Source organism: Aptenodytes forsteri, unplaced genomic scaffold, assembly GCF_000699145.1.
Source record: "Aptenodytes forsteri isolate BGI_AS27 unplaced genomic scaffold, ASM69914v1 Scaffold53, whole genome shotgun sequence".
Taxonomy (NCBI): Eukaryota; Metazoa; Chordata; class Aves; order Sphenisciformes; family Spheniscidae; genus Aptenodytes; species Aptenodytes forsteri.
In genome coordinates, this window is record NW_008795909.1 from 6644212 (window position 1) to 6658740 (window position 14529).

At 41.3% G+C, this 14529-nt stretch overlaps 1 protein-coding gene across 1 annotated transcript in view; it reads right to left on the bottom strand.

Annotated features, from left to right (window-relative positions):
* Nucleotides 1–14529, bottom strand: part of PTPRG (protein tyrosine phosphatase, receptor type G) — a gene marked incomplete at its 5' end in the record, with an annotated part of 334807 nt that overhangs the window by 29633 nt on the left and 290645 nt on the right. The window contains one exon of the mRNA XM_019473421.1: nucleotides 2952–3043. Within this exon, the coding sequence (XP_019328966.1) occupies nucleotides 2952–3043 (92 nt within the window). The remainder of the gene's footprint in view (nucleotides 1–2951; nucleotides 3044–14529) is intronic.

A 14529-nucleotide genomic window follows, 5' to 3' on the forward strand; every position in this document is an offset into this window, starting at 1 on the left:
AAACATTGGAACAGGCTGCCCAGGGAAGTGGTTGAGTCCCCACCCCTGGAGGTATTTAAAAGACGAGTAGATGAGGCACTTAGGGACATGGTTTAGTGGGTGGTGGCATTGGGTCGACAGTTGGACTCAATGATCTTAGAGGTCTTTTCCAACCTCAATGATTCTATGATTCTATGATTCTAGATTGGGTATCGGCACTCAATCCTATTTCTGCTAAAGCAGCAAGACCTCATGACAAGAAGTTCATGCTGCTTTTATTTTGTTATGTGCAAGAACGGTAACAGATGCCCATGGCAGAAAGTTAGAGAGGTGTGGGCAGACAGTATCTGGTGCCGGATGAAGTCTGCTGGCACAGTGGCAACCTGCTAACCTATTTGAAACAAATTTGAGTGTGCATTATGAACTTCCACCCACCCTGCACTTAGCATGATGCGGCTGTGCACCCAAGGCTAGCAGCCCTGTAACACCAGATTTTCTGTTTCAGCTGGAATCCTACTGTTTCTCCATAAAACATTAGCTAAGTCTTCACTCTAGGTGGCAGATACAATTCCAGCACATACACCGTGGCTGGATCTGACCGGACGTGAGAAGTTACACCACTAGCCACTTCCAATAGCTGCTGTATAAATGTAACCTCAGGCTCCTCTATCCTTCAGCCACTTTCAAAACTGGGATTCTGATCTCTGAGTCAGTTTAGCACTTGAGAAACATTTTACCTACAGGGTCTGTGAAAAAACCTGGGTTTCACTCTTCTGTCCCATCACTGTGAACCATAAGGAAGAAAATCAGGCCCACGAGGCATCAGCAGGGCAGAACATAAGCAATGAAAGGGACCTCAGGCTCCTCTATCCCTCAGCCACTTTCAAAACTGGGATTCTGATCTCTGAGTCAGTTTAGCACTTGAGAAACATTTTACCTACAGGGTCTGTGAAAAAACCTGGGTTTCACTCTTCTGTCCCATCACTGTGAACCATAAGGAAGAAAATCAGGCCCACGAGGCATCAGCAGGGCAGAACATAAGCAATGAAAGGGAGCCGGATGGTTTACCCCAGATAGTGAGCGTCTTGTTCCTATTCCTTCTCCTTACCCTAGGAGGAGATTTCATTTACTCTTTAGGAAGCTGAGACCTCAGTTACGGAGAAATATGTCTGGCGTAGCTATACTGACTTCAAAGGAGACACTCCAAATTTTAAGCTAGCACGGAGAAGAGAGTTTGGCGTGTGCAGTGCAGTTGGAGGAGTTTAACTTCCCTTCAGAGGGGACCCTGCGCCCCCCAGAACAGGACTAATTGGCCAAAGCCATCTCTCTGACTGGCTGCCACGGCGTGGCACGCGCAGCAGGGAGCTCCAGGAGGAAGGGAAAAAATAGGGCTATTAGAGCAGTGTTTTTCTTTGCTAAAACACAGGCGGAAGGTGTCCAACATTTGTTAATAGCAGTGATTTTGCGACAGCTGAAGCAAAGCCTGCTTAAAGCCAGACCAAGTTTACAGATGTGTTGCTGATTATTTTGAATAATTAAATGGTGTAAAACCCAGCTGTGATGAATAGCACTGGGGTTGCAATTCATAAATAATTGAGAAGAGTGAGTTGCATTTGATCATCCTGATCAAATTCTACTCTCTGGAGAATAAATGTTTGTCCTGAATACCATCAACATTGTTAAATGCCTCAATATTCCTGCTCAGCCATCCAGCCAGCAGTCAATTGAACTAAATCACTTTAACACCTTACACATTTGCCTTCCTCATGAATACAAAATGTTTCTAACTTACACGATGGTTTTTGGGCATCAGACAAAGCAGCCACTCTTTATAGACAGTAACCAAACAGCAACAATAAATGTTTTAAATGATCCCATTAAAAACAATTCCTGCATACAGTCTTGTCTTTACTGCAGTAAGCGAAGAAACTGTAGATATTAGGCCACCTATTTTGGTTCATTGCCTTGTTTGTAAGCAGAGCTGCCTCTCTGGTTCACATGCAGCACACAAACACACCTCCTCCTTTTGCTGGTGGGGACGTCAGTAGCACAGCTCCATGCAATTTCCTGGGGTTCCTCCCGCTTCTCAATACTTTCAAAAGTTCAGCAGTGACTGTGATTAGACTGAATGAAATAAATGCCTAAAAAACTAGCCAGAGAATATTGACTTGAGCTTATTAGGGCCTCACTCTGCAGCCCATCCTCATACTGTGTGATGTTTACCATGCTTGCACAATAAGGGTTTGGTAACCCAGAGGTGGAAAACTACTTTCACTTCATTGGAATTATCTCCAATTATAGCAGATTTGTAGGTCAGAATCTGTCCTAAACAGGTAACAAGATGCAAACTTTTAGTCACCTTAGGTAAATACTACCAACTAAATCCTGAAGCCTTTCTTCTTGGTTTTACTGGAACAAAATAACCGACGACTTCAACAGCAATCTTTCCTGGCTGAACAGAGGATGAACAAGGACTCCAGGAACTGACCCATAGTTTGGGTTTTCATAAAAGACCTGTTCTAGTACTCTTACTCATAGTGAGAACTATTTTACTCCTTTCGGGCTACTCAAGGGCTATGTGACTTCTCAGTGTGACTAAGAGGAGCAAATTCTGGGCCAACAAGAGTAAAATAAGCTGCAGATTATAAGAAAAGCCTGGAGTTAAAAATGACTGCTTGTATCTTCTTGTCATTCCTGGGGGACTGCAGGCAGCTTTTCCTATTTAGTAAAAACCTAGGAGGGCCTCCCCTTAAAGGCACCAAATCTGTGGTGGTTAGAATCATCTGTAAATGTCCAGTCCCACATTGCTCATACCTGGTGGCAAACTGGTATTTCCCTAGTTCTTCTGATACATTTGAGCATTGCATTTACCTGACATGACAGCATTACACAGATGTTGCACGGTCCCTAAGTATTAATACACAATTAACTTTAGGAAAACAACATTTTATTGGTGGATTATTAAATCGTACCTCAAAGTCTTCCGAGAAGCCATGCTGGTTATTAGAATATAGCTCACTGATGTGTTTAACGAACTGCTTGACTGGAATTGCTTCCATATCATCTGTAGAAAGAAAGAGATACTCAGAGTTGCTATTTGTCTCATACATAAAACTTCAGCTACAAACTCAGGAGAGAAAGTCTTCACTCAGTATCGCTTAGATCTGAGTTCCCAGGGGCACAGCTAGTTCACTATGTGATAATAAGAAATCTGGATGAATCTGGCCAATTTTGAGGTAAACTCTTCATATTATATTTCTAATTCTAAGCACTGCAGTTATGAATACTGAGAGTTTATTCCCCACAATGATAATTTACAAAGTCCAACTGAAGTTCAAGGATTGTTTAGTTCTTGTTTGCAGTTTGAAGATGGCTGTGGACGGGATGAAGAGGCCTCCTCTCCTTCTACATTGTATAAAAAGAACAGAAGAGACCCAAAATATGAAAGTACAGTTGACACTTGCCCCCAGTAAGTTTTTACCAGACTGAGCAGACACAGGCTTTTCTCCTGAAAGTTATTAACTTTTTCCTTTTACACAATGATGCAGAATCCAAATGGACTTATCATGAAACTGCCTCTGAGCAAAAGAACAGGCAACACAACACCTACACTAATTTGAGTTCTCTCTCATGCCAGACACTGTTCATAACATTGAATATGTATTCCACTGGACCATTTGTTCTTGCTCAGCACAGTGCAAATTCCACCCAATATACCAATAAATCACCCACAGACATTTTCTTAAAAGAAAGAAGTCAAAGGCTTGAATTGAATTAAAGACAAACAAGACTGCTTTGAGCACCTGGGACTCCGGACAGATTCTAATAAAGCTGGGGTGTAGGATGGCTGCCTTATTTCTCTCTCTTTCTCTCTCTCAAAAAAGGCGTAGATGTTGTTATAACCACCGCTGCAGTTGGTAGAAACACTGTGCTTGCCAAGATTCATTAGTTAATATTTTCAGTCTGGCATTTAGAAAACATAAATTGCTATACAACTGTGATTACTTTCAGCATGTGAAATAATCTATTGCCTGTTGGCTACTATTGTCTGATTGCATGATTTTATGGCAATACTCTGGTATTTGTATATTCCATTTAATATTCTTCCGAAGATCACATCCAGTTTATGTTTACTCCCAGTAATTCAGTGGTGTATTTTTGCTCCCATTTAGCAGCCATATGGTTTGGTACTACAGCTGCATTATAATCTGGATTCTTTTCCTTTTAAACATCTACATTGTGATAGAAAAAATCCAAATATTTCTACAGATACTTAGCAAAATTTAACGATAAATAAATAGATGTGACATTTACTGTATTCAGAGTGAAAGATCTTTGGCAGCTAAAACCTCTAAGCTGTCACATATGCTTTTCTTAGCAAAGGGTATGAAGATCTGTGTGTGTAAATGAGGTTCTACTTTGGCAAGAATTTTATAGATCCCTGACAATCTGATTTCTTTCCATCTGATGGCAGTTAATATTGACCATGTCATTACTTCTCTACTCTTTTTTTTATCAGGTAATGCTCTAAGGTGGCTTTTTGCATCTATTGACATTTTCAGATCTCAATCAGGTCTCTTCTATTTTATTTACAAGAGCCAATTGTTAAAGATATGTTTGCAATCTGATCACCTCCCAGTATAGTAATGCTACTTTAATTAACCACATGCTCATTTACTGAATAATACAGAATTCAAAACATTTGACAAGTGTATGCTCATCTTAGCAAAAAGCTGCAGCATGCAGAAATGCTGGCACTTTATAATATTTAAGTGATAACATTTATTCTATGTAATATTGAGAACATCATCATCTCATAACAACATTTGTATTAATATTTTTGCAGCCAAGACACTTGAATGGAATGATCTATAGGAACAGCAGTCAATAGCGAGAGCCTGTAAAACAATCTTTCCTCTCCTGAAAAGTATCCCATACATCCTAGATTTCCTTGAAAATAACTTGTGCTACGACAGCAATTTCACATACTCTCACAAGAAAAGTTCCATAGTTATCATTTGTTTTTTTTCTTGAGTAGTCTAGCTCAACTGAGCCCGACCGAGATCAAGGATTCACTGCAGCAGACCAGTGTGTCCAATTTAATTTTGCAGAAGGCAGAATTTAATTTTAATTGTGATCTGTGAGCCAAAAAATACATTAGAGATAACATGCTCTCTGGTCCATTGAATTCCCACCAATTTCAAGGATGGGTCTGCACCAGAGATCCATGGCAAAATATGGTTAGTTTTCTTTTTATGATCATCACTGCATGGTGGCAGTATGTCTCCACCTTTATAGCCACTGCTCATTCACTTCTCTGTTGTTCACCATCCTTTATTGTTTCTCCTCCCTTTTTTCTCTTCTGCATTTTCACTTCCAGTTCCCTCCAGAAACCTTAACCCAATGCAGTTTCTCACCCTATTTGATTACACGGGCAACAATTAAACATTAAATAAATTAAATAGGAAATACTGTTGACATATGAGCTCACTGGGTGAGAGGGCGCTTATGCTGCTGAAGCTGCCCATAAACTCAGGAAAACCATGTTCGAGCAAATGTAATCGTTTCATATTTGGAAGATTAAAAGCAGAACCACAAATGTTAGAAACTCAAAAGACCGCTTATGATTTCCAGCTTTCAAACTGCTGGGATAACGTGGTCCTGCTGACCGCGCAAGACCTGGAAGCTACTGCGCAGAGGCCAGGCGGAGGCCACCCCTTGAGGGACACGCGCAGCCCAGAGGGGACAGGCATCCTGCAGCTGGGCAGGACGTGGCTGCTTGCCCCCTGCTGATCGCCACAAGAAGGAGCTGTATGTAAGATATAGTCTATTACACTAACCAATGGAACAGAAAAGTGTTGAAGTAATTTGGGCCTGTATTTTTCTATTCATGACCTCCAACTCCAAACTCCCACCCAGAACACAGATTACTTTACCTGGGGTACATGCAGGCTTAGCCACGGGCAGCTTGCTGGACCTCTGGTAAAATATGTGCTAATATACTCGGCACTCTTGAATGATATCTGCTCTGACGTTATCTGAAGATGGCTGTGACCTTCTCTAAGAAAACCAACAGATGTAGCTAGATGCACAGAATGTGCTTTTCCTTGCACTATTGTCAGTCCAAAGGCTTTGGTTAAGCCTTTTTTCCATCTTAAGACAAATAGACTTCAATGACTATAATTCTTTTAGTCGATTGAAGAGATTAATGGAATCCTATAATGGCTAATTAGGAGCTCTCATAGTTGTTCTGCGCATATTCCCTTTTGCACCATAAACTTTTTCCCATCCAGAAGCTAGAGTGACATTTGATATTGTCAGTACGATGCTTACATTTTGCAAGACCTACACATTATTCAAAGAGAAGAGGGAAATGTTTTAATAACATACCTTCACCTCTAACACTGCAGATATAATTACAGTTCTAGCTTGGGTTTAGCCATCTGTTTTATCAGTGTCAGTAAAGTGATTCTGGGTTTACGTCACTACAAAATATGAGCTGAATCTGGCACCATACTAACATACTAACCCTTTGTGTTATGCAGAGAAAAAAGTAATCTTAGATGGACAGGGGCAAAGGTCTCCAGAACTTTAAAATAATTGCATATATATTTATTATTATAACTAATATAACTTATAATAATATTCTTCATAATCAGACATTACTGAAGCTGACAGGTGGGAGTGTGTTTAATTACTATACTAGATATTTAACACTTTGGTGGAGTTCCCATCTTCAGTCGCTGGTCCAAGACAAGTGTCTAAGAAGAGTATCAAAAACACAAACCCAAAGGGGACCACAATGGAGCTTACCTGCCACAAAGGGAGAATGCCAAGAAGAAAGTCAAGTTTGTTTAAAAAAACGATAGAAGAGGGAAACCTTCACTTACACCTCCTTTTCTAAGAAATGGCAATTGACAATGCCGAATACTTAATACATTCTGTATTCAGAAGAGAGCCACCTTCAAAAGAAGCCCAAAGTGTACAGAAGCAATAAAGTTAGAACAGGGTTATATTTAAAGTTTGGATAATTAGTAATCCTACCAGGGCAGATTTTCACCTATCTCCCACTTAATAAGGTGCCTTTGTAATGTTAAAGCAATAGGGGCCAATTTAAAAAGAAAAATGGGATATCGTATCAGAGGTAGCATTTCCACATAATAAGATCTCAGATTCATTTTGATTCATTTACAGCCTGAGAGCTCACTGGATAGTTTAGTGGCATTGGATTGAAATAGATGGGTTTGGGTCAGGAATTAATCCAGAAGGTCAAAACCAAAGTGCTTCCTCATATTACCTTTGTCTAGTTTGGAGTTTCGGTGTTTCTGAAGACCAGATGTTTGACACACATGAAGAAGTCTTGGTAAGAAAATTCTCCCATGTCTTTCATTCTGTTTGTAAATGCTTTCTGTTTTTCAGCTATTACCTTACCCAGTCTACTAAATGCAATACACTCCCTGTATCTTATGCCTTACTTTTAATGTGAAAGCTTATTCCATTTGTTTGTTAGTCACTGCACTTCAGTCTCTCATTTGCAAAGCCACCTGGATTCATGTGCCATAGCTGTCACATGGCTTAGCCCATCTGCTCCAACAGCAGCCACTTACTGCACTGCTCAGCAACCCTGTGCCATCCCTTGCATCTCAGAAGCACCTCCATCACTTCTCAGCGTGCTCTTCACAGCTGGCTTCAGCCAAAGGACGAGGGGATTCTCCCATTCCCTTCTCCCTGCCTGCGGGGCTGAGCAGTGAACTGAATCAGCCTGCTGATCTGGCTGATGACTATAAGAAAGGATTAATTGATTTGTGGGGAAGGGGAGGAAGGATTAGTTGTCAGTGGGGTAGATGGGTTGATCCTACTCATTAGCATGAAGAATAGTGAAGTGACAGGGAAACTGCCCTTTCTGAAGGCAGCACAACCTAACCGGGCTTATGACAACCATGAAACCAATGACGTTGTTAACAATGTTAATCCTGGAGAATCCACTCTCAAGAGCGTATCCTCACAGTTCTCACCTTCTGCAAAAAAGTTTTCTTGATTGGAAAGAAATATCTACCAGTAGGATCATAGTAGGACTGGATTTGACCTCTTAACTCACTGAAAAATAACATATCTGACAAATGTTTTCCCATATCCGTAGCAAACAAGCACCTTTCCGTTCCCAGCAGCACTCAACCCTGGGATGTCGATTCATCTTCCACTCTCTTATTCTCCACTGCTGGAGAGAACATTGAATGCAATCCCAGGATTCCTTTTTTTTAATATTTATTTTATTGTTAACCACATTCAGTGGGGTTCATGGATTTTTATTTTTTACAAAGAGGGAGGGAGAAATTCTGCAAGCATCTGGAATACCTAGCATCAATATTTACAATGCATATTACTTAAAACTAAGTCTAACAGCCATTCCATAAGCTACAGTATGTATCAGAGTGAAGGCTGCAGAGCTATAGCAAAAGCTTGCCTTCACATGCAGCACTGCAGCAGAAGTAACCATGTGGAGAGCGATTCTAACAGATTCGTTTCCACAACGAGCAATGGGGCACTCGTGGCACAGATTTAAATAGGATCTGTGCAGCTGTACCATGCAATATGAGAGTGCACACAACACACAGTACTAAATGGGGATGTGAAGCCCAAATATGTCTGTATTTTGTCTGTCTCTAGAGAAGTGGCTGATCATAAAGAATATTGCAAGGATTAATAGCACACCCTTGGGTAAACTTCTGCCCCAGTAGAGGTTATTGAAAAACTCCTATCAATTCCACTAAGGTCAGGTGTCCACCTCTGCAGAGAAGCTTAGACAAAAACCTCTAAACCTACAGACTGAGGATATACTCCAAAGTGCACACACTTACAGGGACCAGAAACTTGACATGCAGCTCAAATTTTGGCACTGATTGAATTTGAAATGTTTGAGCAGACAACTCCACAGCCAGAGCCTGCCCTAACTCACATGAATACGGGACTGCAGGAGTAATTCCACATGTAAAAGAGGGCGGTGCCCAGCTTTCTGCAAACCACTTTAGATTTAATGCATTTGAATTATACACGTTTATATAGTCAGAGCCTTTAATTCTGCAGTATACTGGCTTTCCTTGCTTAACTATTTAAAATAAGAATGCAACTGAAGCCATTGTATTTCATTTGGAATAATTAATTTTTCTGACTGATCATATTGCTTGCTGTATAAAAAATGGCCAGAAATAGAAGAATGGTTTTATTTGTATAACATGAGTATCAATTAATTTATGATAAAACAAAGTCATTAAAAAAACCTTAATATTGAGAAGGTGTCTGCTTTCTCTGGAGATCATATCTGCATAAATACTAAAAAGGCAATACAGTAGGTTTCATTCTAGGAGATCAAACTACCTGCGCTGAAGCCCTTCAAGGCTGGCATCCTCCTGAAGTCACTGACCTCAGTAATTATGACATATTATAAATTAAAATAAATTAAGATAAATAATAAATTACTAAGAGTTGATTATTTGGCTCACTATTCCTCATTAATGCTCACATTTTTGTAATCACCTGTTTATGAAGTACTTTTTTTAATAAAAACAACCTTTCAAAGTGAGGAGGCACAGAAAACACTTTGAATACATTTCAAAGTCCTGGATAGGTGGGCATGCTGAAAGAAAAACACAGAAGTCCTTTCAGCAAGATAATTACTATCTATTTGTTATAATCAAGTCAAATGAACACAAGGGCAGGTTTCTGATAAAGGGGAGACACAGGAAAAAGCAGAATATGAAAAATCACCTGTGTAATATTGCAGCTACATTCATCTCTCTTGCTTCAAGATTTAATCTACTACAATGCTATTAGCCATGTGTCAGTCAGGAATATAAAGATGTTAATGATAAAATTTTATATGTGTCAAAATAAGAGCTCAGTTTAAATCTGCTTGTACAAATCTTAGATTAGGTTATCATTAATTATAAATGTAATAGCAATACACTTCTTCCTTTTAAGCAAAAAACCAATTTCAGTCCAAGAGAAAGAAATAATGTGAATTTTCCCTTAGCACAGACATTAAACATGATCTTACTTGGTATTGCCTGTTAAGGAACACAATTTTAATCTCGCACATTTCCATCCTCAGGTCCCAGTTGTGCCATCAATTACATACATGCCTTGCATTACATGCACATGGAGGTTCAGCTCCAGGGCTCTGCATCCCAGCTCTGGGATGCATCTGACAGCTCTCAGAAAAGGATCTATCCGCATTTCACATGGCCACCACGAGAACATGGTTTTGGGTGATTTAGCCAACTCCCGAAGCCTCCATTACAAGTACCACGACCAGATATCATACCATAAATTCTTCAGTGTACTGCAGGAGCAGGGCTGGTAGCAGAGAAAAAGGAAGGTGGATATTCCCTAAAATACCTTGATATTTTCTTGGCTTCAGAGGACGGCTGTGTTTGCAATATTGTATTCATGAATTTAATTGAAGTTGAAGAAAGGTACAATTCACAATATGGTGCTGGAACATAAATCCGCAGGGAGCAGAAAGCAGAAATAAAGTCTTAAACAGCTGAGGAGCACTACCTCTGTGCTCAGTGAAGAGCTTCATGCCCTTGAGAAAGTCCTCAGCTACAGTTAGCACCTTTCCCTATACCTCGGCCAGTCTCTAGCACAGAGGATCACTGTGCTCGGTACACTGCCACTGCAGTGGCCACAGACGTGTCCTGGTGCTCTGCTCTTTAGCTCTCGGGATGCAGCTCGAGACAGCTACGTCTTAGCAGAAAACAGTAAGATACCAAGCCTCTGCTGGGAACCTGCAGTTTCCTTGTCAAATGAGATACCTCTTGTTACAGTCTCTTAATAGAAACAATTTGTCACAGGGTGGATGCCACCAGAAGATATCAGAATTGCAGGAACTGCACTTGCAAAAACCACATCAAGTCTAACCACTGACGTTCGTCAGGAAAGGTTCAAGGCAACTATGGTTATTGAAGGAATAAGGAAGAAGGTTTCAAAATTCTGCAGAGATTTAACAGAAGCTAAGAGTTGGACACTTGATGGGACTCCTTCCTGTAACCATGAGAAGACAGAGGGAAATGAAGGAAGGTCATGGCCGCACCATCCTCCACACCCTCACATGACGGCATGAGGTGGTCAAGACACCTTTTCACTGCAACATACTTGGCTACTCCACTATTCCCTGGGCTCATGCACCCACACTGAGTCATTCTCGAAGAAGCATGAGAATGTTTCTCCATCAGATTCTGCCACTAGTTATTTTAAATACAGTACTCATAAACTCCAGTATTAGTTAAAAAAATAATTTACTGCCATTTAAACCTAAAACTGCATGCACCTTGATCCAAGAACTGGGAAGTGCTCCTTAGTCTTGTAGTCTAGACACAGCTGAAATGACCAGCATCACAGCTGAGACATCTTTCTTACACTAAAAATGGTGAAAGACATCTGGAATAATATGCTAAATGAATCAGCTGCATCAGCCAGCCATTCTGTTCTTTATGAGCCGTGTTCTCTGGACTGTGGTCAAGACTACGCAGAGTTTTGAGTTTTGCTATAGGGTCAAGCCTCAACTATCTCTGTACTGATCTCACAACAAGTCCTGCTGACATCAGTGCCACAGCGTCCATTGTGCCCATGGGCTGGGCATGGAACCAGTAAAGCCACAGCAAGCTCCAGAACAACGCACAATCCAAGAGCAGGAAAGCTCTGAAACAAAGGATAGGAGGAGGAAGGTAGAAGTGGAATTTGTGCCAGTTCCACTATTTGATGATATCTAAGTTGCAGAGAGGTGCACTTCTTCACTGCTGTCGTGGAGCAGGTCTTGTGATGAGAACAAAGGAAAACTGATGGGGATGCATGTCGTTTTGCAGCGCTGAAAACATACAGGTCTGCAGCTGTGACACTGCTGTTATTCTTACTTATCCAACTCTACTGAAAAGGATCAAGTCCAGAAATGTTTTAACCAGATAGTGACCCAGCTATGGAGAAAAAAACCCAAACAGGAACAGGAGCTGGTTTGCTGAGAAAGAGATCTTGCCAAGACCAAATGTTATAGCGAAGAGATCCAGGCAAAGATGATAAGGACATGGCCAAAATTAACTGAGTGTGGAGGCAAAGAGAGAAGATACGGAGAACCAATTTTGTTGGGCTGAATGGCAGGGGAGTTTCAGAAATCTACCATTGATTACAGATGCATTACTGTCAGGCACAAGGCTTATGTGAGTTTAGATTTATACCTCAGTTGTAATATCCAGTGGGTGACTCAGTTAATGATATCTCCTTTGTCCTGTGTTTCTCTAGATCAAGCAGTGCAGATAATTATGAATAACGGTAATGATTTGGGTCTCAGAGAAATTTGCACAGATAAGCACGTGCCTATGGGTGATGTGGCTTCGTGCACAATAATTAAGCATGTACGCCATGGGAAGGGAAATAGAAAATGGGTAAAATCATTCTTTTACAAGAAGATTTTTTTAGATTTTGGACCAGAAAAGTTGTACTGTGTGCCTATTGCAGGTAGCTAGCAGATTGATTTTAGAGTTCATAGACCTGAGAAAACAGAGGGTTTGCCTAAACAAGAGCAGAATGTGGTGCAGAAATAAACACAAAAGCCACCTCTGAGCGTGCCGACACGTCATGGAGCAGAGCGGTGGCATGCAGAGACACCAGAGCCCACTTCTGAAAGCTCTTGAGCTGCATCAGGACGTTGCTGTGCCTGGCTCCCAGACACCTGGCAGAGCCATTCCACACCTGGGCCAGGACCAGCCAACCCAAACCCGCTCAGCTTCCTCCAACCGGCAGCTCGCTGTGTGCTGTAGATGGGCCCTGGCAAATCTACTAAACGTCTTCAGACACACTGCTCTAAATTGCCATCAGTGTGGCTGCTTGCACATAATTGAGAGTAGAAGTTGGTCTATTGAATTGTAGGAGGTGGATGCCTGGTTCCACAGGGATCTACTCAAATATCTTTTGTAAGGATAGGGTTTCACAAGTTAACAAGGTTACTTTGAAAAACTTGCTTTTGTGAAAATGCCACTTATATTTTGCTTCTAGGATCAACATGGCAAGTAAGACTTTCTCACATCCTCTGGCAGCTTCCAGAGGAAAAATTCAGAGGCTTATAATTTCATCAGTTGCAATCAGTTCAAAGGACAATTTTGTCATTTAATGTTTTTAAGGCATTTCAGTGGGCTGCCTATGTGGGAGCAGCAGCTGATGTCAGAGAAGAGTGTCATTTAGCAACAGGTACATGGGGGAAAACAGGCTGCTTCTACATCTCCAAACAAGGAAAATGTTTAGCAGAGCTTCAAGATCTTTCCAGGCAGTATCTCCCATCTTTGGAAAAATCCAACATAGCTGAAATTTATCTCTACTAACCTTGAGCCTCATTACAGACTCCCTGTACATGTAACAGTTAATACACACACAGAGAGAAGAACTTCCAGAGAGTGATTTGGCTTTTGGTGGCCTGAATAGCTTTACTGTCAGTGCCAAGATCTTCCAGTTCATCAGTGCATTCTCTCTCAAGACCTTCTGGCCATGATTCAGCTTCAGATTAAGGCACCTCCATTTGGATGTCTATATGCAGGTGTCTAAACGTCCACTATATTGACAAAAATCTTGTCATTAGATTGGGAATTCAAGGGGCTGGATTCACCTTTGCATCCAACTAGACTAAACGTCTGTCTAAGGCCCAGTTCTTCACGTGCCTTAGAGCTCATCAGCAGCCCTTGCAGATTTTTAACTACAAAGCTTCTCGAGGTGTCTTGCAGCACTTGCTCAGCAGGTGCCTTAATGTGCAGTGCCCATTATCAGGGGTGAGCAGCTCTTTCTAGTGTTACTGAACCTGAGCAGACCACAGTGTGCACTGCAGTGACGGTTGCATCATGTCAGTCCCAAGCTCCTGCGGTCCAACAGCTTGGCTTGCTCTAGTCATGCGAAGATGACCCGAAAGGGCAGTGTTGTTCTGTTCTCAGCCACTTGTTACAGGCTAAAATGGCTGCTGGAGAAGCATTAGTGTATGTGCTGGCCTTATAGTACCTGCCACCTGAACAGTTTTAATGGAGCTTCTTCAGCCTATATTACAATTTATATGAATGCCGTCAAGTCTTCAATGGACTAACCATCAAAACATGTGAAATAGGGAAGAACCACTGTCTCAACAACACAGATCACAGCATGAAAACACGGAGCTTTCTGCTGGTTTCTTTAGCTAAGAAAAATTTGTCTCAATTACAGTAAAAAAACCTTAACACTGACCAAAGAGACTTCTCTCTGAGGGAAGAATTTCTCTCCTCCCACTGCCTTGTGCTCGGAATCCCCCAGGTTTTGACGCTGCTTTGCACAGAGTCCAGGTTAGCCCACCCTTCCCTTCCTCACAAGCTCTAAAGGTATGACACAAGAGCAGGCATGGTGGGACCATTAAACTGACTGCCAAAAGCAGCCCCAACAGGGAAGTGCTCCTCCTGGTTTTAGAGTAGGAAGAACAGAGCTCTCCAACTATCTAGGTTCTTTTATGAAAACTCATCGCAGGTGGTCTAAGACTAAAACCTCCTC